Consider the following 24362-nt stretch of genomic DNA (forward strand, 5'->3'; position numbering starts at 1 on the left):
TGTGGATCACGAAATGCCCCTTTAAGCAGTTTGTTGTTTTGTACCGCCAGCAAACACGATGAAAATGATTACACTAAACGACTGGATTCCAAATGGCACCAGCATGTTTAGTTTGATACTTTGGTACTCAAAGCGCATAGAAAAAGCTACATAATTATTATAAAATAATAATAATATTGGGTGGCTTTATTTCGGGTTGTATGAGAATATACTGCACTTGCCATGAATGATATTCAACTCGCCATTGATCTATATGCAATGATAATATCTTGTGATATTTTCAGGATGGTAAAGCAGCTCCAGTTCAATTCATATCCGGGCTCCCATTAATGCACATATGTGGTTCATATCCTTTTGCTAAATTCAGTTTTGTGACATCTTTACACATAACTATCTAGACAAACGATCTACTCAAGAGAAACAGTATGAGATTGAGGGGACAGACGAGGCAAAGAAAAATCAGTTGTTGTGAAAGAAACTTTACACTCACCTTGCCAAAATAAAGGTAGGTTTTAAACCAACTGCCAGCTGCAGTCTTTCTATTGCATCATCTGTGTTGCCTTGTAGTAGCGTTAGTCTGCCAACATGGATGTTATAGAGCACATTATTTTGGTCCAGTGATAAAGCATCCAGATATTTAAGATAAGCTTGGCCTAGTGGAGTCTCTTGATCTGCTGCTGCTTGAGCTGCTTTACCATCCTGAAAATATCACAAGATTTTATCATTGCATATAGATCAATGAATTCAGCCCCCGGGATTCAGCCAAGGAGTTTGTTGCTCCTAACTCCTCACTGTCATGTACATCTACCCAAGCCATTACCCAATCATGTTATCATAATCAGTTATACTGTCATATCCAAAGAATGGTGAAAATATATGTGTATTTGACCAGTGGGATACCATTCAGCATGTTCAACAGGAATAGAGGTTATCCACTTTACTCATGCGTGACTTCTAACAAAAGGCGCTGATTCCCGTAGTATTCCTCATTCAAACCAATTCAATGCACGACCTCAGAATTACCTGCATGACTTTGGCGGGCTATTTTGAAGCAGTCATGGTTGCACATGTAGGTACTTCTTTTGAAAGTCCTAAACAAGGTATAGCAGTCGCCTGTAGGATATGCAACTTATAGAACATGGATAACCTCTATTATGCAGTTATCATAATAGTTATTAGAATATGGTGATGCTGTGGTGCATCACTGATGAAACATTTCAATTATATATTGAATCAAGTTGCATTTGACAGGTCTGCTTGCTCAGAATTAATCTATTATTCATTCCTTCACAAGTTTTCAATAGTTTTCCAATTTAACCCCTGAGCACTACCTGCCGATCTAACATTGCCTCCAATTGGTCAATTACATGATATCTTCTCTTTAATCACCAATCAGAATGGAGCTTTGCAAATAATTCACCCCAATTTGTTGTGTGTGTGTGGTGAAATTATTCTAACAATGTTGCTGATTGGGCCAGTTGATAATGAAAACTTCTTTTTGGCCAATTGGCAGGTAGTTCTCATGTGGTTACGATATATATTGAAAAAAGTAAACAAGTGCACAAATCGATTGACACATTAGTTCTCTAGGGACCTATCGTGCTCATAATAACCATTTATGTGGCAAAATTCAGGATATGCTTACAGTTTAAAATTTAATCATATTACAGTAGGTACCTGTGTTGCCTGTTTCGATTTCCAGATGTACAAGTTCTGTACATAGTCTGCCTTGCCTGATTGTCCCTGATCCAACAAATACTTATATTCTTCATCTATGGCTTGTAGTTGACGTGATAAAGGAGCATTAGCTCCTGCTCCTCTCTGTTCACAAATGGCTTGGATATCATCCTCTTTACTGCTATCCTTAGCTGATTGACCTGTACCAATAGTCAAACCTCCAAAATTGTCATCTAAATCAGCATCCTAGAAATTAAACAAAGAGGAAAATGTCTTCAAAATAAGTTAATTTGATGATGCACTACTATTAGTTAAACCCATGAGAGCTTACTTTATCCAAATTTTTACTATATCATTTAGGGGCTGTGCAAATAATTATGAGCCTGGGGGAATATTTAAATGACATGCCAAAATGTCTTCCCCCCCCCCTGGCCTGCCAATTAATTGCTTGCCCCTCCCCCTCGGCCTTCCAAAAATCTTGGACCCCCTTTTTGGGTTCCCAATTTGCAAACTTTAAATGGTCTAGATATATAATGCAAGCGTAGCGAGCAGCCCAATTTTGCACATTTGAATGTTTGTAGTGTTTTTCTAAGCCTTTTTAGAGCGTGTTATTTAAAAGGTGCCCTGTAAATGTGTGTCAAAAATTCCTTCCCTCCCTCGGCCTACGAAAATTCCTTTCCCCCTTCTTGGCCTGCCAAAAAATCTTTGCCTGTACCAATTTTGCCCCCAGGGCTCATAATTATTGCACAGCCCCTTAGGGTTGCAATCTATAGTCAGTGCATTTAGCCAACTTACATGAAATATTATGCAACAGGAACTGCTCCCAAGTTATCTATCTCATGTATCAAGAAAACATCTATATCTAAAAATGCTTTCGTACACGTTCGGGTCGGCTTGATTCATTTTTCAGGCGGGTTGAAGCATTTATATTTGGTTCTATTTTCCAATATATTTAGTGATAATTTTGTTATAAAAATCACATATGAAATAGGTTAATGACTCGTCTACTGCACTCCCTTCTTCGGGCTCGTGTATTAGATGCATCAACATCAGCATGTGTGCATTATTTTGCCTAATTTATCTCCCAACAAGTAATATGCATTCATTAACCTATAATTCAATATTTACACCGGGGGTGTGAGAGTTTCAGATTCCCCCTTGTTTTCTCCATTTAAAACTTAACATTTCCCCCTCATGGTTCAAGTAAACAATTCAGATTCCTCCTTCAAGCCCCCCTCCCCCCCCAATTCGGATTCCCTCTTTAAAAACCCCAATCTCCCCACCATAAATATAGAATGGTCCCTTACGGGGCAAATATAAAGCAGTGGGTGATATCTCTGAGCTGTTTATTTATTGACTATTTCTTAGATCAAGATCATAAGCTTACATCTTTCTTGAGCCCGAACATATCTTGTGCATAATAATGCTCTTCTAGTATCAGTCCAAGTTGGAAATGAAGTTCAGCTTTCTTTGCATCTTTCTTGATGGCACAAGCAATGTTGATAGCAGCAGTGTTCAGTAAATCCAAAGGAGATTTCCCATCTTGAAATCTGCCTGCTTGACCTGTAAGAAAACAAAATAATACACAAACAAGTTAACTTTGAAGGAGTTCATTATATGTTGTTGAGGGGGCACAGAAATTTTTCAGGGATAAAATGAGGATGGCAAAGAGTATAAAGTATCAGAGTTTTGGAATTAAATCTAATACTGGAACTTACTTTTTTGCAACTGACGTTGCATCTGGAACCACCAGACTTCATCAGGCAACTGACCCGTTGGGCTGGTAATGTGATAGACGGCTAGGTTGTGACCAGCCCAACGGGTCAGTTGCTTGATGAAGTCTGGTGGTTCCAGATGCTACGTCAGTTGCAAAAAGTATGTTCCAGTATTAGATTTAATTCCAAAACTCTGTTTGAAACTACTGGATGACTAAGAACATTCACTCATTAGTATAAAGTATCATTAAAATGACTTAAAATGGGACAAAAAATTAACAAATGAGGATGACAATTTGACTTTGCCCTCCCCCTAAAATCCTGGCTACGCTACTACATGTAGTTGGGCGCAGCACCAGCAACTATATGGGTATTGCATGACTGCCTGTTGTGTGCTTTTGAGAATGTACACAAGCCCAAGGTGATAGTAACAAAAAAAATCTTCACCTATTATCATATTATGAGATGATCAAAGTATGGGTGATTGGCTAAAAAAAAAAAAAAATGCTGCACGGTCACATTTAATATTTGTGTAAACTTCTTTTATGGCTTCCCTTGTAACAGTAAGTCTAAAATGCCATTAGGTAAGAGATTCAACTAAAGATTTGTTTAAATATTTTGTGTGATTTGAGGGAAATTCTTAGCTATGGTTTATGAATATAGCCACTGAACTCCAGTGCATTAACCCTAATCAAACCAAACTACAAAAAACCTCAATTCACAAATCATCTGCAAGCATGGGTATCCCATGTGATATGATTGCATCATCAAGTGAACAGTCATATGTGATGCGATCAAGCAAAATGAGTCCGATGTCGGAAATATTGATTTTGAGATATAATCAATAATAGTATTCAACTTCCTTTGTATTCTATTGTTCTGAGCAGCACTAAAAGGACCATATCTCTGGAACCATAAGTCTAATTATGATGGGGGTTTCAGCAAAATAAAGCGCTGAGAATGTCTCATATAATGAGATTGAAAACTGAATTTTGATTTTGTTTGACATCGGACTCATTTTGCTTGATCGCATCACATATGGGCACGGAAAGCTTGGCTGGCCAAGGTAGACCCTGCAGCAAGGTATGACCGTGCATGTGCCTGGCATCCGAGGGGTCCCTGTTCCAAAATCACACAAAAGTTTTCTATTCTTCTTCCTTCCTTCTTTCCTGGAGTAGGCCTGGAGTGTTAGGGTTAAATCAGCCTGTATTGCCATGTATATCCCAACTTCAATAGTTTAGTCTGAAGCACAATGCTCTGGAGAAACTATGCCAAAGTTTTCTGGAAAATGACTTTAATGCAGATTGTCCAGGAGTGAAACTTTGGATTCTGGCTTTGTAGGTTAATTATAGCTTTACCAAGGTATGGACTTCAGCTGCAAATACTTCAACGTTGCTATTGCTTACGATTTATCACAAAGATTATAACTTACCATGTTTTGGTAGATTATCCCTGTAATCTTTTATGTGTTTCTTGGCTTCAGTTACCAGCTTGTCAATATTTGTTTCACCAACACCTTGACCGCTGAACTTCTTCTCCCAACTGTGTTCCTGTAAACCACAAAACACATGTAAAACTGTGATAAGACATACAAAGTCCAGGAAAGACTTACCTGACAAATTCAATACCTACTCACTTAATACTCACAACACCAATTGTGGTATGGAGGGAGTACTTTGGGTAATTTCACTAGCTCAGTCTCACAGGTCTATCTAAAGCTTCAAGAGCATAGAGAGAGCATGAGATTGACCCATTTCAACTGAATTCTACTTTTTGAGAATATGCTGACATGTTGAGTTTATTTTCTAAAAATTGGACATTTGTCCAAGAAATGCTGATTAAGACTGACTGGGTACTGATGTACATCAATCGTTTGAGTAGACCAGTTGATGTCCGGGAGATTCAGATCACTACTGATCCATACAACAGCACTGCGAAATTTGGTGGCAATTTCTTCAACATGGGAGCACATTTTTTCCAAGTACTTGGAATTGTTGTTCCACAATGAGAACAGTGTTTTTGTCAAGGGTAAGCTTCGCAAAATTTGACTCAATGTCTTCATCGGTTTCTATACGGTCAAACACATAATCTTTTCAGACAGCAAGTAAAACACCTCTGTATCCATCCTTACGATCTTTACGGATGACTTCATACGATGGTGGAAATATCTCGGAGCTACAGCCGGTACTGTTAAGCCAGGTCTCTGTGCCAATGATGATACTTGGTCATTATGTTGCCAATTTACTTTTTCTTATTTTTGACACTTTGGTTCATCAGAAGTTATAGTTTTTGAAGGTTACATTTAAAAATCACAAAATTATTTTGCATGTTAGTTATCCTGCAGATGTAACTTTGCTGCAATAACTGTATTTGGATTATGATACTTGGTCATTATGTTGCCAATTTACTTTTTCTTATTTTTGACACTTTGGTTCATCAGAAGTTATAGTTTTTGAAGGTTACATTTAAAAATCACAAAATTATTTTGCAAGTTAGTTATCCTGCAGATGTAACTTTGCTGCAATAACTGTATTTGGATTATGATTTATTAATGCTCTGCATTCAATGGAAAAAGTTAAACTTTTGAAATATTTTTCAAAATATCAAGATAAGCTACTGGATCAATACTAGGCTTGTTAGTACTCAATTTAATGCAATTTTCATGCTGATTCCAAATATGGTCATGAAAATTTACATTTATGAAATTTTTGAATTTTTAAAAAAAATTTGAAACTTGTCGTCTGCAGTCGACACCCGCGTGAAGAGAGTTAAGGTGGTACTACACCCCTTGATAAATTTGTGACTATTTCGGCATTTTTCTCAAAAAATTATAACACACTGATAACAAAAGTTATGTATATTATAGGGGTAAGGAATCCAGTTACTACACTGGAATTTCAGTGACTCAAGACAAGCGGTATGTTATTTATGATAAGAAAAGAGGTACCGCTAGAATGTTCCTCATTTCTGAACATATAAATGAACCAATTGTCTTGAATCACTGAAATTTCAGTGAAGTAATTGGATTCCTTGCCCCTATACTTTTGTAACCAGTGTGTAGTTATTTTTTGAGAAAAATGCAAAATTAGTCACAAAATTTATCAGGGGGTGTAGCACCACATTAAACTAGTATTGTCTTACTTTTACAGAATGTTTTATCTCTCTGTTAGTAAATTTACTGGTACACATTGAAGCTTTGTGCCAATCTCCTTCACTTTTCAGTAGTTTTCTGCTACAATCTTTGCAAGTATCACATTCTCCCTGTGAAAGAAAGTAAAAAATAATGTATAGGTCATATAGTACAGTTGCTAAGCCGAAGCATTGTGCATTTTGTGATAAAGGCATGAGAATATCCACACATGAAATACATGATCCAAGGTTCATTTTAAGATGTGGAGGCATTTTGGATTTGCGACCATACACTTATTGTGTGGAAACCTATAATGCTTTTATCACAAAGTGCACAATTGTAGCAAATTTGAGAGCTTGGCAAGCTGAACTCAGTTAAACTAGCTCAAAATTATTTCAGGATCACTGGGCTATATATCTGCTTTAACAGTGGATCTTCATTCTACCATGTGAAGGCATCAAAAGGTTCACTGTTGTGCAAGCTTAAAACATGCCAGCTTTTGTCAGGATTAACATCCTCAGAACAAAACGTTATTTTCCATGAATAAATCAGTGCATATTATAAATAGGTGTATTTGATCAAAAAAGAGCAGAGACAGATTTTGTCAAATAGCTCAAAATTATTTTCAGAATCACTGCGCTATATTATATATCTGCTTTAACAATGGGTCTTATCATGTGAAGCCTTGAAACATGGGTCGATTAGAAAATAATGGTGAAATAAGGGATTTCAGGGTGACAGTGGACTCAAATTAAGGGTCTTTTTGGTAGCACTCAGTACGTACCATAATGTATGAGTGCCAGAATTAATGATAAACTTGTGACAAAATATTTCCCACACTTTTATGGTACCTTCAAGTTTAATCAAAACTTCTTTCTGTTTACAAGTGTACAAAACTATACTCACAGCAACATCATCGTCTAATTTGGGCCTATGGCTGCACTTCTTAGCATGGGCACTGAGTTCACCATACTTAACCTTCTCTTGACAGCCTGCAAATAACAAAATATCAAACATTACCTTTACATGCAGTACGCACCTGTTCCTAAAATTTACTCTTAATACCATCTCCCACACAGGGGGTGTAAATTTCAAATGGAGTCACCTATTCAGGTAATCCCATTTGAAATTTATACTCCCTGTGGAAGATTAAGTTCATGTCTTCCATAGGGGTGTAACATCTGTGTATGGATATCAACTGGAATAGCTCAAGAGGTCCTCAGGATCAAATTTGGGATAGTCAAGATAAACTTCCACCACTCATTTTAAAATAAGGTTTGCTCCCTACCTATTAGTTGGGGGGGGGGGTAACTTGGATTATTTTTTTGGGGGTGTGCGTATGCCCAAGCTCTCGAACCCTTACCATATTTCAAGGGTAATTTCACCAAAAATAGGGACCCATGTCTAAGGATTTTCTGAAAATTGGGACCCATATCTAAGGATTTTCAGAAAATAAGGACCAATTGCAGCTTGAAAATAGTAAAAGCAACATGTTTTTCACACGTAGCATGGAAAATTTAAAAAGGAAACCCATGTCTAAGAATTTTTACTTCAAAACAGAGACCCATGTCTAAGGATTTTTTGTGGAAAACCTACCCATTTGGGCGGCACATCCCCATACCTGAGGAAGGTCAACAAAACATAACAATAATGGATTTCATAATGATTTTGAAGGTGGTCAGTTCCTAAATAATGGCTGAAATCAGTGTTTTAAAAGTTGCTTTATAATTCCAGATTGCAATGTGCAACCATATAATTATGATTAACTCTATCCAGTATACTTTGTATTCCTGATCATCACTCTGAACTTAAGTAGCCTACATAGTCAAAACCCTACCTGCATACTGATATATACACTGTACAATAGCTGCAGACATTTCAGCATCAAGTCCTGATTCACAGTTCTTCCACTCAGTCTCCAGAGGTGTCCCATCAAGAGGATCTTGCTTGGATGTCCTTGTCATTTCATCAATAAGAGGCTCTGTGAAGATGTGCTTAGGATCAGATCCCTTGATACTCACAGGTTTGTAGAATGGACCCAGAGTTATAGGACACTCATACTTCATAGCTAGAGTAGGATCTGTGAAGCTAACTAATCTACTGAGCCATTTACGTGTTACATTAATTGTGTACACCTGAAAACAAAACACATACAAAACATGATAGCTTAATAACTTTAAAAAATTATATCAGCATCCAATTTTTACTGTTATGTCTGATGGTCTTTCAGAGTATGAGAATCTGCTTGGGGACCATATAAAACGGGCATATACAATGACTCAATCTTAATTTCTTTTTCAGAGCTTAAAATGCTAAAAAGATGTCCAATCACTTTTTTGCCACTTGCTATTTTCAAATTTTCAAATACCGTAAAATTCCATCTACAAGCATATGCCTCTAAACGAGGCGTTTTTGATGAGAGAGACAAGAAGCAGACACTCTCCACAAGAACATTATTTGGAATTTTAACAACTATATTACTGATACAGGCGGCTGTACAAACACGTATTATTGTAAGACTGACGTTGTAATGTTTTTGGGGAGGGTATTGGCCTTTCGTCATAATGAACCTCGTTTAGAGGCACATTATGCTTCCCAATATGCTTGTAGAGTTCTACAGTATTCTGCATTACTTCCCAGGAAGTGAGTTTTGCCTGAGGCAATTTGTGGTTAAATGTTGATCCCTCACTACAAGAGTTATTACTGTCGTTTTGGTTGAAAAAGGAGGTGAGACATGATCAAATCTCTCCAGGTAACAAACCGTAATGTACGTTATAAATATGAAAGGGCTACTACAGGTAAATAAAGTCATTCTTGGCCAAGCTCGAACACTCGTAATGCTGGTGGCTCCGTGATAAACACATATGATCATAGCGTGGTACAGAAGAAAGCATGCACACGCTTTACATTGCATACACACTTAGTATGCTACATGGACGCAACAGGTATGTTCAAGTTTGGTGAAGAATTACTTAATTTACCTGTATTTTCTGAAGCTGAGATATGACGGTGGAGGTAGAACTTTTTGAATGACCCTCATACAGTTTCAATTAACACAAGAGGAGAAATATAATATTCAATTTTCTTTAACAAAGTGTACCACTATTATACCTCACATTATTATAACACTAAATAATGGCTCTTTTGATTTTGCCTGTACTACACAGCCCCTAAGTTACCTGTTTGTTGGAGCCGTCCGCAGATGTGACTTCAATATCCACAGCAGTATCTCCCACATTTAGACTGACCTCTGGATCACCACTGCATACCTTGACTCCAGTTTTCTTGTCAGGGGCTTTGGGTGTCACCTTAATGGAACTACAGCAACTTGGGACAATACCTGAAATTATATAACACAACAGTAATCCAGTCAGGTGAAAGAGTTCGGGGGAAATTCAATATGAAATGGATATATGTGTAGGGCTGGCACTTTCGCAGTAAGGGGCATTTGGTGAGAGCAAAATGTAAAAAATATAGGGTCATTGAGTGAGAGCATGATTTTTGTAGGGCTGGCACTTTCGCAGTAAGGGGCATTCGAGAGCAAACTGTGAAAAATATGGGGCCAGGTGAGAGCATGATTTTTAGCATTCAGTGAGAGCAAAATGTAAAAAATATGGGGTCATTGGTTGAGAACATGACCTTTTTATAAATGGAACCTTTGGGTGAGAGCCGAAACAACGCAGCAGAAACCTCGGAACATCGAATTTCTAGTTCTAAATGGCTTCAAATTTCTTTGTTTTTTTTCCAAATAAGTAACAAAATCAGTGATAAATGAAAGTTCAAATTGAAAAATAAGGGTCTTTGGGTGACAAGATCAAATGGAAAAATAGCAGGTCTTTGGGTGACAAATTCATGTATTCGTAAAAAAATATCCATGGGGTCTTTGGGGGACAGCGATGCTGAAAAATGGGGTCTTAACAGCCCTACATAATCTTAAAATTTCTTGACACTTACTAGTATATTCCAGTATCTCACTGTTAAACTCCGGCTGCAGTGATCCAGCTGAGAGTTGAATTGCTGTAAGTGAGGCATCTTTAGCTGAGAGTCTCTTGGCATGAATCTGGTATACCTTGGTAGTACCATCTTCTGCCGACACTTCTATCTTAATCACATTAACATCACCTTCCTTTAGAGGCAGTGTCTTGCTACCATCACTTCCCTGTGGATATAAACATATCATGCAAGATATACTAAAAATAGTGTGCATATGTCCACTGTTCAAAAATCGATGAAAGCTGGAAACCAAACCAAAACAACAAAATGACAACAAATGCCGGGAGGTACTACCTACCAACTGTGTACAAATCTCTTCTGAGCCAACTGACACAGTCTGGTGACAATGGCTCAGCATAGCCCAACAGCACCCCCAAATAACAGATATTGGAGCTGACAACATTCAAGAGTAAAATGGATGAAAGCTTCCTCTTTTTGTAAAGCAATCTAATGTTGTGAGAAATAAGAATCATTCGTAAAACAACAAATGACAACATTTACATGTATTTCATCTTGATTGGTGCCAACCATTCTCCATTTTATTAAGTGTTGTTTTGTTGTTTTTAAAAACCTTTAATTTGCTTTGATATATATGCTTTATTTTCCTTTCCTTTTTTGTTTGAACTGCAATTCCAGCTAATACTTTTTTGTAATTTTTAATGGTGAGCCACGATATTCAAATAATTGCATTTGGACTCAAAAACAACTTTTTAGGTGACTATAAATTCACAAGGCAATACGCTACAATCTGTTTCATGGTACCACACATATACGCTTTAGAAAGAGTGCCACTTGGACATTCTGAAAATTCTGAAAAGGGTGGGGTAGGTTCTGTCAATTGTTTTTTTGCAAGTTTAAAAAAACCCCGGGAATAAACCCTTAACAAGAGCACCAATGGCGCTGTGGCTCTGCGCTTTTTGGTGACAGTGAAAGTAATTGTTCTTGAGTCGATTGTGCAATGTGACAGATCACATTCAATGGGTACATCTGGTTGGTTGGTTGGTAGCTATCTCATTTGCAGAGCATACAAGAATACATCAATCAATTTAGGGAATTACTATTTAGCGACATGAATCGAATCTGGTGGAATTGATAGAAATGGGTCCAAATGGACCGAAACTGATCAAAATGTATCAAAATACATAAGCCAATGTCAAGAATAGTGTTGTCTGAATAAGGTTTTGGCTATAATTAATTAGTGACTGTACCCACAAAGTTTAATACCTATACGACAGTTTATACTAATTTGATCTCAGTTGACCCCAGGTGACCCTGAAATGGCCTTCCAAAACTTTGGCTCTAAATAGTGACTGTACCCACCAGGTTTCATGCCTATCCAACAGTTTTTACTCATTTGACCTCAGATAACCCCTGGTGACCCCAAAATGACCTTCCCAAAATGTGACTGCAAATGTTGACTGCATCCACCAAGTTTCATGCCCGTCCAAATGTTTTTACTAATTTGACTTCAGATGACCCTAGTGACCGAAATGATCTTCCACAAATTTGACTCCAAATGTTGACTGTACTCACAGTTTCACACCCATATGACAGCTGTTACTAAATTGACCTCAGATGACCCATGGTGACCCTGGAATGACCTTCCAAACATTTGGCTCTAAATGTTGACTGTACCTACCATGTTTCATGCCCATATAACAGTTTTTACTAATTTGACTTTAAATGACCCCTGGATAACCTCAGGTGACCCTGAAATGACCTTCCCAAAATGTAACTCCAAATGTTGACTGTACCCACCAAGTTTAATGCTCATCCGACAGTTTTTACTAATTTGACCTCAAATGACCCCTAGTGACCCCAAAATGACCTTCCAAAAATTTGACTCCAAATGTTGACTGTACCCACCAAGTTGCATGCCCATCCGACAGTTGTTATTAATTTGACCTCAAATGACCCCTGGTGACCCCAAAATGACCTTCCAAAAATTTGAATCCAAATGTTGACGGTATCACCATGTTTCATGCCCATACAAGTTTTTACTAATTTGACCTCAGATGACCCCTGGTGACCCCAAAATGACCTTCCCAAAATTTGGCTATAAATGTTGACAAAGTCCACAAAGTTTCATGCCCGTTCAAAAGTTTTTACTAATTTGACCTTAGATGACCACTGGTGACCCGAAATGACCTTCCACAAATTTTACTCCAAATGTTGACTGTACGAGGGCTGTCGAGTGCAGATCCGTCGGAACACGCTTTTCAATACGGAATAAATGCTAGCCTCATTGTGACATCATCCAAGCAGCAAAGTTCATTTCCCATTGAAAAAGCGTTATCCGACGGATCTGCAGACGACCATTCTGGTACCCACCAAGTTTCATGCCCATACGACAATTGTTACTAATTTGACCTCAGATGGCCCATGGTGACCCTGAAATGACCTTCCAAAAATTTGGCTCTAAATGTTAACAGTTTTTACTAATTTGACCTCAAATGACCCCTGGATGACCTCAGGTGACCCTGAAATGACCTCCCAAAATTGGGCTCTAACTGGTGACTACCCACCAAATGTCATGCCCATCCGACAGTTGTTACTAATTTGACCTCAGATGACCCCTGGTGACCCTGAAATGAGACTCCAAATGTTGATTGTATCCACCAAGTTTCATGCCCTTTTGACAGTTTCTACTAATTTGATCTCAGATGACCCTGGTGACCCCTGAAATGACCTTCCCCAAATTTGGCTCTAAATGTTGACTGTACCCACCAAGTTTCATGCCCATACGACAGTTTTTACTAATTTGACCTCAAATGACCCCCGGTGACCCCAAAATGACCTTCCCAAAATTTGGCTTCAAATGTTGACTGCACCCACCAAGTTTCATACCCATACGACAGTTTTTACTAATTTGACCTCAGATGACCCCCGGTGACCCCGAAATGACCTTCCAAAAATTGCAATGTGACAGATCACATTCAATGGGTACATCTGGTTGGTTGGTTGGTAGCTATCTCATTTGCAGAGCATACAAGAATACATCAATCAATTTAGGGAATTACTATTTAGCGACATGAATCGAATCTGGTGGAATTGGATAGAAATGGGTCCAAATGGACCGAAACTGATCAAAATGTATCAAAATACATAAGCCAATGTCAAGAATAGTGTTGTCTGAATAAGGTTTTGGCTATAATTAATTAGTGACTGTACCCACAAAGTTTAATACCTATCGACAGTTTATACTAATTTGATCTCAGTTGACCCCAGGTGACCCTGAAATGGCCTTCCAAAACTTTGGCTCTAAATAGTGACTGTACCCACCAGGTTTCATGCCTATCCAACAGTTTTTACTCATTTGACCTCAGATAACCCCTGGTGACCCCAAAATGACCTTCCAAAAATGTGACTGCAAATGTTGACTGCATCCACCAAGTTTCATGCCCGTCCAAATGTTTTTACTAATTTGACTTCAGATGACCCCTGGTGACCCGAAATGATCTTCCACAAATTTGACTCCAAATGTTGACTGTACTCACAGTTTCACACCCATATGACAGCTGTTACTAAATTGACCTCAGATGACCCATGGTGACCCTGGAATGACCTTCCAAACATTTGGCTCTAAATGTTGACTGTACCTACCATGTTTCATGCCCATATAACAGTTTTTACTAATTTGACTTTAAATGACCCCTGGATAACCTCAGGTGACCCTGAAATGACCTTCCCAAAATGTAACTCCAAATGTTGACTGTACCCACCAAGTTTAATGCTCATCCGACAGTTTTTACTAATTTGACCTCAAATGACCCCTAGTGACCCCAAAATGACCTTCCAAAAATTTGACTCCAAATGTTGACTGTACCCACCAAGTTGCATGCCCATCCGACAGTTGTTATTAATTTGACCTCAAATGACCCCTGGTGACCCCAAAATGACCTTCCAAAAATTTGAATCCAAATGTTGACGGTATCACCATGTTTCATGCCCATACAAGTTTTTACTAATTTGACCTCAGATGACCCCTGGTGACCCCAAAATGACCTTCCCAAAATTTGGCTATAAATGTTGACAAAGTCCACAAAGTTTCATGCCCGTTCAAAAGTTTTTACTAATTTGACCTTAGATGACCACTGGTGACCCGAAATGACCTTCCACAAATTTTACTCCAAATGTTGACTGTACGAGGGCTGTCGAGTGCAGATCCGTCGGAACACGCTTTTCAATACGGAATAAATGCTAGCCTCATTGTAACATCATCCAAGCAGCAAAGTTCATTTCCCATTGAAAAAGCGTTATCCGACGGATCTGCAGACGACCATTCTGGTACCCACCAAGTTTCATGCCCATACGACAATTGTTACTAATTTGACCTCAGATGGCCCATGGTGACCCTGAAATGACCTTCCAAAAATTTGACTCTAAATGTTAACAGATTTTACTAATTTGACCTCAAATGACCCCTGGATGACCTCAGGTGACCCTGAAATGACCTCCCAAAAATTGGGCTCTAAATGGTGACTACCCACCAAATGTCATGCCCATCCGACAGTTGTTACTAATTTGACCTCAGATGACCCCTGGTGACCCTGAAATGAGACTCCAAATGTTGATTGTATCCACCAAGTTTCATGCCCTTTTGACAGTTTCTACTAATTTGATCTCAGATGACCCCTGGTGACCCCGAAATGACCTTCCCCAAATTTGGCTCTAAATGTTGACTGTACCCACCAAGTTTCATGCCCATACGACAGTTTTACTAATTTGACCTCAAATGACCCCGGTGACCCCAAAATGACCTTCCCAAAATTTGGCTTCAAATGTTGACTGCACCCACCAAGTTTCATACCCATACGACAGTTTTTATTAATTTGACCTCAGATGACCCCGGTGACCCTGAAATGACCTTCCAAAAATTGCAATGTGACAGATCACATTCAATGGGTACATCTGGTTGGTTGGTTGGTAGCTATCTCATTTGCAGAGCATACAAGAATACATCAATCAATTTAGGGAATTACTATTTAGCGACATGAATCGAATCTGGTGGAATTGGATAGAAATGGGTCCAAATGGACCGAAACTGATCAAAATGTATCAAAATACATAAGCCAATGTCAAGAATAGTGTTGTCTGAATAAGGTTTTGGCTATAATTAATTAGTGACTGTACCCACAAAGTTTAATACCTATACGACAGTTTATACTAATTTGATCTCAGTTGACCCCAGGTGACCCTGAAATGGCCTTCCAAAACTTTGGCTCTAAATAGTGACTGTACCCACCAGGTTTCATGCCTATCCAACAGTTTTTACTCATTTGACCTCAGATAACCCCTGGTGACCCCAAAATGACCTTCCAAAAATGTGACTGCAAATGTTGACTGCATCCACCAAGTTTCATGCCCGTCCAAATGTTTTTACTAATTTGACCTCAGATGACCCCTGGTGACCCGAAATGACCTTCCACAAATTTGACTCCAAATGTTGACTGTACTCACAGTTTCACACCCATATGACAGCTGTTACTAAATTGACCTCAGATGACCCATGGTGACCCTGGAATGACCTTCCAAACATTTGGCTCTAAATGTTGACTGTACCTACCATGTTTCATGCCCATATAACAGTTTTTACTAATTTGACTTTAAATGACCCTGGATAACCTCAGGTGACCCTGAAATGACCTTCCCAAAATGTAACTCCAAATGTTGACTGTACCCACCAAGTTTAATGCTCATCCGACAGTTTTTACTAATTTGACCTCAAATGACCCCTAGTGACCCCAAAATGACCTTCCAAAAATTTGACTCCAAATGTTGACTGTACCCACCAAGTTGCATGCCCATCCGACAGTTGTTATTAATTTGACCTCAAATGACCCCTGGTGACCCCAAAATGACCTTCCAAAAATTTGAATCCAAATGTTGACGGTATCACCATGTTTCATGCCCATACAAGTTTTTACTAATTTGACCTCAGATGACCCCTGGTGACCCCAAAATGACCTTCCCAAAATTTGGCTATAAATGTTGACAAAGTCCACAAAGTTTCATGCCCGTTCAAAAGTTTTTACTAATTTGACCTTAGATGACCACTGGTGACCCGAAATGACCTTCCACAAATTTTACTCCAAATGTTGACTGTACGAGGGCTGTCGAGTGCAGATCCGTCGGAACACGCTTTTCAATACGGAATAAATGCTAGCCTCATTGTAACATCATCCAAGCAGCAAAGTTCATTTCCCATTGAAAAGCGTTATCCGACGGATCTGCAGACTTTCATTCTGGTACCCACCAAGTTTCATGCCCATACGACAATTGTTACTAATTTGACCTCAGATGGCCCATGGTGACCCTGAAATGACCTTCCAAAAATTTGACTCTAAATGTTAACAGTTTTTACTAATTTGACCTCAAATGACCCCTGGATGACCTCAGGTGACCCTGAAATGACCTCCCAAAAATTGGGCTCTAAATGGTGACTACCCACCAAATGTCATGCCCATCCGACAGTTGTTACTAATTTGACCTCAGATGACCCCTGGTGACCCTGAAATGAGACTCCAAATGTTGATTGTATCCACCAAGTTTCATGCCCTTTTGACAGTTTCTACTAATTTGATCTCAGATGACCCCTGGTGACCCCGAAATGACCTTCCCCAAATTTGGCTCTAAATGTTGACTGTACCCACCAAGTTTCATGCCCATACGACAGTTTTACTAATTTGACCTCAAATGACCCCCAGTGACCCCTGAAATGACCTTCCCAAAATTTGGCTTCAAATGTTGACTGCACCCACCAAGTTTCATACCCATACGACAGTTTTTACTAATTTGACCTCAGATGACCCCTGGTGACCCCGAAATGACCTTCCAAAAATTTGGCTCCAAATGTTGACTGTAGCTACCAAGTTTCATGCCCATCCGACAGTTTTTACTAATTTGACCTCAGATGACCTTTGGTGACCCCGAAATGACCTTCCAAAAATTTGACTCCAAATGTTGACTGTATCCACCAAGTTTCATGTCCATCCGACAGTTTTTACTAATTTGACCTCAGATGACCTCTGGTGACCCCAAAATGACCTTCACTAAATTTGGCTATAAATGTTGACTGTACCCACCCCAGTTTCATGCCCATACGACAGTTGTTACTAATTTCCAGAAGCAATCCGGTCAAATTATTTTTTTTTTTTGTAACTTTTTCTGATTGGGGAATATTTTTGTAAGTGATCCCCCCCAGGCTGTCATTGATTGCTTGACATTCCTTTTGATTTCTCTCAAAAACTTAGCTCATGATTAATATTGCACAGCCTAGAGCAAAACATTAAACTTGGCAACTTTCAATCAACATGATCAATGATTTCTGAAACCACTAATTTCAGTCACATTTTAATTCAATAATTATGTACATTTTATTTCAACTTTTCTATTTCTGCCACCCCCTTATGAATTATTCATTGTTCACTGTGATGACCTTGGGACCGTCCAATCAGAATCAACATGATCAATCAATACGCCGTAAGGTCATGACCTGTGTGGTGAAACCAAAATAAACAGCCAAAAATGGCGAAATTGGTCGACACAGTCGATGTCACATCAAATAAACCGTGGTCTTGAAGTCCTGGCCTAAAAACTATGTTGTTTTTCAGGAGAAAACATATTAATCTTTGATATTCTGAAGTATAAAATTGTTGGGCAAAGTGGAACATCATTTATTTAGACTGTTTTTGCTATAGAAAAATAGGAAAAATTTTCAATTTTGCGAAGAGGGGTAAATCCCATTGAAAATATAATTTTTCCTCAGAATCATGTCCACAATATGGTTTAATTTATTGTTTTTAACTATATTCTAACAATTAAATCTACAAAGAGCGTGACGAAATACGAACAGCTTGCATGACTTTTCGGTCCGTGTTCAGATAACAGGTACACTTGACTTGCCAAAGAAAAATAGTGCAATCCGTCTATTTCCGTCATCTTCTCACAACTTAAATTATACAGACCAAAATAATCTCTAGCACACACAGGGAACCAAGCAAAGCGATTGAAATTAGTCCCAAACAAAAATGTTTGGTAGACTCATAACCGGTGCGATCTTACCTTTCCGATGTTGATTAAGATACTTCTTGCATCGATCCCGAGATGCGGAAAAACCAATAGTCATTTTGTCCCACATAAATGAATAAATAACAAAAACCCCGATCCCCGGTGGACTCACCCAAAAGGTGACGTCACACCATATGATAAATCCCTTATCCGACTTGGGATCCCCTACCGGACCAAACTTGTAGGGGTGGCGGGGTCGGGATAATCAACATCGGAAAGGTAAGATCGCACCGGTTATGAGTCTACCAAACATTTTTGTTTGGGACTAGACTCAGTACACGGTCGATCTTACCGTTCCGATGTTGATTAAGATACTTCTTGCATCAACATCTGAAAGATCGATCTAGCAAGTAACCGACGGATGGAGGTACAAGATTGGTCAGCATCTGATCAGGGATGGGGAGCGGGTAACGATGGTTTTCGCGAGGTCAGAAATATTTTCCCCCAACGGTCGGGAAAACAAAAAAGACCACGCGATCACAGACATAAACCTCCTTACTTAATAAGTTTGGTGGTTAAGAATAGCGACACTGGTTCTTACCATGCTGAGTATTCTGTATAGTCTGAAAACCTGGTACCCGTACACCACCGTATTATGATCGCCCGAACAATGTCCCGGTAAACCTCCGCCCGTCTCTGATTACTAACGTAAGCGGAAGTATCGTAGAGAAGGGCGAAGGTGGCTTCCGGGACACCGCCTGCTAGATCTCCTCAAGGGACAACCGAGCGGTATACCCAAGATGATGAGATAGCTCGTGTCGAGTGGGTGGGTGGGACGCGAAACCTTCGCGATCCCCGGACCCCACCAACACCTGGACCAGCCATTGCGACAGCGGCTGGACCGAAAGGCTCTGTAAGGGTGATGAATGCGGTCGTGAGTCCCTCGCAAGGCTTGTGTTCGGAAGAAATAGTGCTGCAGCGCCTTATCGGACACCCCAGCCTATCTTTGGCTTCAGCCGAACCTTGCCCAACCCTGGGGATTGGAGAGGGACGAATGTCGGTATGCACCGCGCCGTTCAGTAGTCACGAGAACAGAGCGCCCGAAACAGTGTCGCTCCAGTGTTTGTGAACACGAAGCTAACCTCGAGACCGTGTGCAACTCAGCACCGCCGTCCGAAGCCAACGCCAAACCGGAAAGCCATCTTGAGAGTTATGTATTTAAGCGCCGCTTTTGGACGGAAGGTCAAAAGGGTGACCCTTAAAGTAATCTAAGACTGTGTTGGGATCCCTTAGGAGGATCACTTTCCTTTTGGTAGACACTCGTTGAACATACCGTCGAGGCGTAGACTAATAAGGTAACCATCGGTTATGATAGTCGACCCTCTCGAAACCTCGGTGAATGGAGAGGACAGCTGACTTATAGCTGGCCCCAGTGGCCCGCTGAAGTCTTGCTTGGAACTTTTCTGTCAGAAACTCCGGAACTAGCAGCACAGAGGCTCTAGCGGGAGAGCTATTTGTCTCATTGCACCAAGCGTAGTATGGAGCCAGACTCTGGCTATACGCACGGAGGGTAGACTTCCGTCTAGCCCGGCGATGAGAAAAACAGCTTCTGATGAAAAGTATCCCTCGCTGCTGCGTTCCTGGTAAGGGCCATGCAGCTAACTGCAGGTGCTCTAGTGATAGACTGGGTACCTCCGCTCCGGGCATCCGGAGTAGATCTGGTACCTCGGGGAGTGCCAGCGGCCTTGCCGCTAGCAGAATGACAATGCAGTCTTCCCACCCGATCTTAGTCACCACCCTCATGAGTAGTGAGATCGGAGGGACTGCATACGCTGTCATCCCCCCCCAGTCTATGGACAGAGCGTCCACGGTGAATGCTTGGGGGTCCGCGACCCTTGAGCAGTACACCGGCAGTGGATGATTGCGATGAGATGCGAACAGATCTTTCGAGGGGTGGTACATCCCCTTGAAGATCGTCTGAGCGACCTGCGGAGCAAGGGACCATTCTGCTGGTCCCGACACCCTTCCTCGTGACAGATTGTGCGCGAGGATGCTGGTGACGCCAGCGATGTGTATCGCTCTCATCGTAATCTGCCTGAACTTGCACCACCCTATCAGGTGTCGTGCATGCAGGCTCAATCGTGGTGGCCCGGAGTCCCCTTGTCTGTTGGGGTAGGCTACCACGGTTGTGTTATCCGTCAGGACAACGGTATGTGATTCCACGATCACCTCCTCGTGAGCGAGGGAGGTTGATGTGAAACTCTGTCTCTATGGCCCCCATAGGCCCGAGACGGAGTCTCCGTGGATGTGGACCCCCAGCCCCGCTTTTGGCGCTATGGTCGTACACACGTGACATACCGGGGTGCAGGAAACCTGACACCCTGGGTCAAATTGGGCTGATGGGTCCACCACCAGAGTTTCTCTCGCGCGATCTCCGACAACGGAACCGCGAGGGATATTGGTGACGACTGGGCCTGCAAGCAGGCTAGAAGGTGTAGTTGGGTAAGCCTAACGTAGAAACGGCAGTACAGTACGAGGTCTACCATACTGGCCATTAGGCCTACCACCTTCATCCATGCCACAGCGGGTTTTGCCCGAGACTCGGCCAAGAGTCAGGCACACCGCACCATGTTCGTCACCCGCTCGGGTGAGAGCACCGCTGAACCCCTCCGTGAGGGTGATCTGGGCCCCTACAAATAGTGGTGCAGACTCAGTACACCGGTCGATCTTACTGTGTGATCCCTGTCAGTAGTGCCCGACGCTGGGGGCCGTCTGACGGCACTACTGTGGACCTCTGAAATGTGCAGACGAATGTGGGGAGACTGGGTTGCCAGTCTGTAACCCCCACTCACCACTGACCATACCCAGGCACTCAAAGAGATGGTTTCCCACCTCTGGGTGAAAGCCATAAGCGGTCGTCCACTGGGAGATCCCCTGTGGAAAAACCGCTGAGCCCCCAGGAATGCTCTGCCTAGCTTCCCTTGGAAGAGCGCTTGCTCTTCTTCGGGCTTGCCAGCTGTTCCTGTGCTACCCTTGCGCCTCCCAGAAATGGGTGCTACAGAGGTAGTGGGCTCGGGTACTGTTGGTGGTGCACGGCCTGCTGAAGTCGGAGCTCCTACCCATGGTAAGGGCAGTTTCCGACTTCTTCAGAGTGCTCCCGTTGGTAGCTTCTTTGCACGGTCCTCCACCGTAGCGCAGAAGCATCCAAAGAGAAAAAGGACCCTGCCTTTCCATCGCGTTGAGCGATTGGAGTGGCAGGCCCCACCCCCCCGGCGCTGAGTGGACACCCTATGGGCTAGGCCCATGGAGCTCTCGTTGAGGCTGTTAGCACCGCTAATAGGCTCACCTCGCGGAAGAGCTCAGATGTTGTCTGAGCGTGATACGCTTGACGACATCTGGGTCCCTCTCGGATCCCCTCAGGTAGGTCCCGTGGTCCTCCGCGTTACACGCAGAGGCGTGCAAGCACGCGGCGTCAGCGCTCTCCTGAGCCCGACAGCCCTACGAGAGCTAGGCGTGAGGTTTGCCGGGACGGAGAGTGCAGGCGCCCCCTGTGAGGAAGCAGCAGCTGAGCATCATACTGCAAGGATCCCCTGGTCCTCTTCCATGGACTCCCCCTTAGGGGGTGTCCGGAGGAAGATCAGTGCTGTTGCTCCCCTCGGGGAGCAGCGGGGAAGGAGATTGTAGTGATGTCACTACCGGACTCAGCTTCCGACTCCTTTCCCTCGCCCACAGTATCCGTATCATGCTCCGATGATGACGGTAACTGAGGACGGGCATCTGAAAGCGGGTAAGAAGGCATAACCACTGTGTGGCTCGCCGACTACCTGCCAGCAGAAGAGGGAGTACTCCCGCAAGACCCTGAGGTATCCGCCATGGCACCACTGGGTCCGCATGCTCTCGCAGCCGTCGTCCTAGCGCTTAGCAGCACGGGCCTACCCTGATCAAGATCTGGGTTAGCCCCATGCCGGCTGGCCTGGTCAACAGCTGATGTTGGTACTGCGTGGCCCTCGCTAGGCGACACTTGCCACGGTGCTAGGCCGTGGAAGAAACACCCTGCGGCGGGTACCCCGGGGCATACCCAGCCGGCAGCTGACCCTGAAAGGATCCGCCACCAGGGTAACCCCATGGTACTGCAGTACCAGCACCGCCTCCCCCCCCCCCCCTTGTTGCCACAGAGACTTGTGGCGACCAAGGCGGGTGCTGCGGTACCGGTGCGGTATCAGCGTGGGTACCCTTGAGGGTTCCCAACTGTGGACCGCTGTACCCTCGCCACACTGCGTTCCCTGTTTGGGGATCAAGCTGTGTGCTGGCGTGGTACCGGCGCTGATACTAGCATGGGTACCCGTGAGGGTTCCGGCTGTGTACCGCTGTATGCGTGGTTCCAGCGTAGGTGCCCGTGAGGGCTCCGGCTGTGTACCACTGTACCCATGCCTCACTGCGTTCCCCGCAAGGGATCAAGCCGTGTGTATGGGTACCCGCTATACCGGCTGTCCCTTGGCTAGAGGGAGCTTGCCTAGTACCACGGGTAGCTGGCGTGCATACCCCGATCAATCACCTCGCCACCTGAATAGGCAGCGTCAATCAATGGAGCTATGCCCTGTTGATTTGACAGTGATCGATCAAGAGAGGGTAATTGACCCATTGGCGATAATGGATCACCCACGCTCCGCTGGCTCTCGAGGACATAAGTGGGTTGTTGATCAGCTAGGCTGTTCAAGCTACTTACTGTACCCTCTAGAGCTTCGCCCAAGGTCGCTGTGTGTGGCGGACCACTCACGGCAGCTATGGGCGGGTGCATAGCGGCTACCACTGAAGTCAAGCCGTAGCTCGTCTTTGTAGCTGCCACCGAATGCACCTGGGTCGCTGTCCCGTGAGAGACTGCAGCCCAACCCCTGAATAATCGCCAGCCAGTCCCTGTGGACAGCCAGCAGCTATTCTAGGGCCCAGGGTATCACTCGGCGGTCCCGCCATGGGAACGCTGCCGTGTGACAACCCCAGTTGGTTCTGCTAAGACTACACCCACAGCGTTAGCCGCGGTATCGTCTCTGCTGAACCCATGCATGCTAGGGGTCAACCCAGAAAATCCCGGGGTACCCTTGCTTGCGGCCCGGCGCTGGCTACTACTGTGGCTGTTTGAGCCCGTAGATATGCCTGCAACAGGCGGGTGTCCTCCTGCTAAAAACCCGTGAGGATTTTTGGCTAGAGGACTGGTATCCTCCTGCTACAAAACCCGCTAGGGTTTTCGCTGGTGGTTACCGCTCTGCTGCCTGCTACTTTGCTCCGACGTATAGTCAGTGCTTTCGCTGGCTGCTGAGCCTTTGGACGCGCTTAGCAGTCCCGAAGGAACGCCTGCTTGTCCGGGGACCGGAGCCCCCTTAAGCAGACCTGCCATGACCCATAGGGGCTGTCACAGCAGAATCTACCGTGATCGACTGGTATCCTCCTGCTGCAAAACCCGCTAGGGTTTTCGCTGGTGGTTACCGCTCTGCTGCCTGCTACTTTGCTCCGACGTATAGTCAGTGCTTTCGCTGGCTGCTGAGCCTTTGGACGCGCTTAGCAGTCCCCGAAGGAACCGCCTGCTTGTCCGGGACCGGAGCCCCTTAAGCAGACCTGCCATGACCCATAGGGGCTGTCACAGCAGAATCCACCGTGTCGACCTTACCAGTGCCCTTGGTAGATTTCTTCTTCGTCTTATGGCGATGATGGAGCCTATCCCAATCGTCAAGCTGGAACTCGGAGAGTCCTAAGCAAAAGAAAGACATCTAGAAGATCGTGAGCACTCCCTGTGGGTGAAACAGAGCGGGTGTGAGTCCCGCTCCGTCACCAGGGAAGGGCAA

At 42.9% G+C, this 24362-nt stretch overlaps 1 protein-coding gene across 1 annotated transcript in view; it reads right to left on the reverse strand.

The window, feature by feature from the left end:
- LOC140153472 (uncharacterized) overlaps positions 1 to 24362 on the reverse strand; it is a 51953-nt gene that overhangs the window by 24271 nt on the left and 3320 nt on the right. The window contains exons 2-10 of the mRNA XM_072176233.1: positions 10477 to 10681; positions 9702 to 9862; positions 8360 to 8657; positions 7429 to 7514; positions 6534 to 6653; positions 4825 to 4942; positions 3065 to 3240; positions 1678 to 1923; positions 491 to 699 (exon numbers count right to left, since the gene is read on the reverse strand). Coding sequence (XP_072032334.1) covers positions 491 to 699; positions 1678 to 1923; positions 3065 to 3240; positions 4825 to 4942; positions 6534 to 6653; positions 7429 to 7514; positions 8360 to 8657; positions 9702 to 9862; positions 10477 to 10681 — 1619 coding nt within the window. The remainder of the gene's footprint in view (positions 1 to 490; positions 700 to 1677; positions 1924 to 3064; positions 3241 to 4824; positions 4943 to 6533; positions 6654 to 7428; positions 7515 to 8359; positions 8658 to 9701; positions 9863 to 10476; positions 10682 to 24362) is intronic.

Source organism: Amphiura filiformis, chromosome 5, assembly GCF_039555335.1.
Source record: "Amphiura filiformis chromosome 5, Afil_fr2py, whole genome shotgun sequence".
Lineage (NCBI taxonomy): Eukaryota > Metazoa > Echinodermata > Ophiuroidea > Amphilepidida > Amphiuridae > Amphiura > Amphiura filiformis.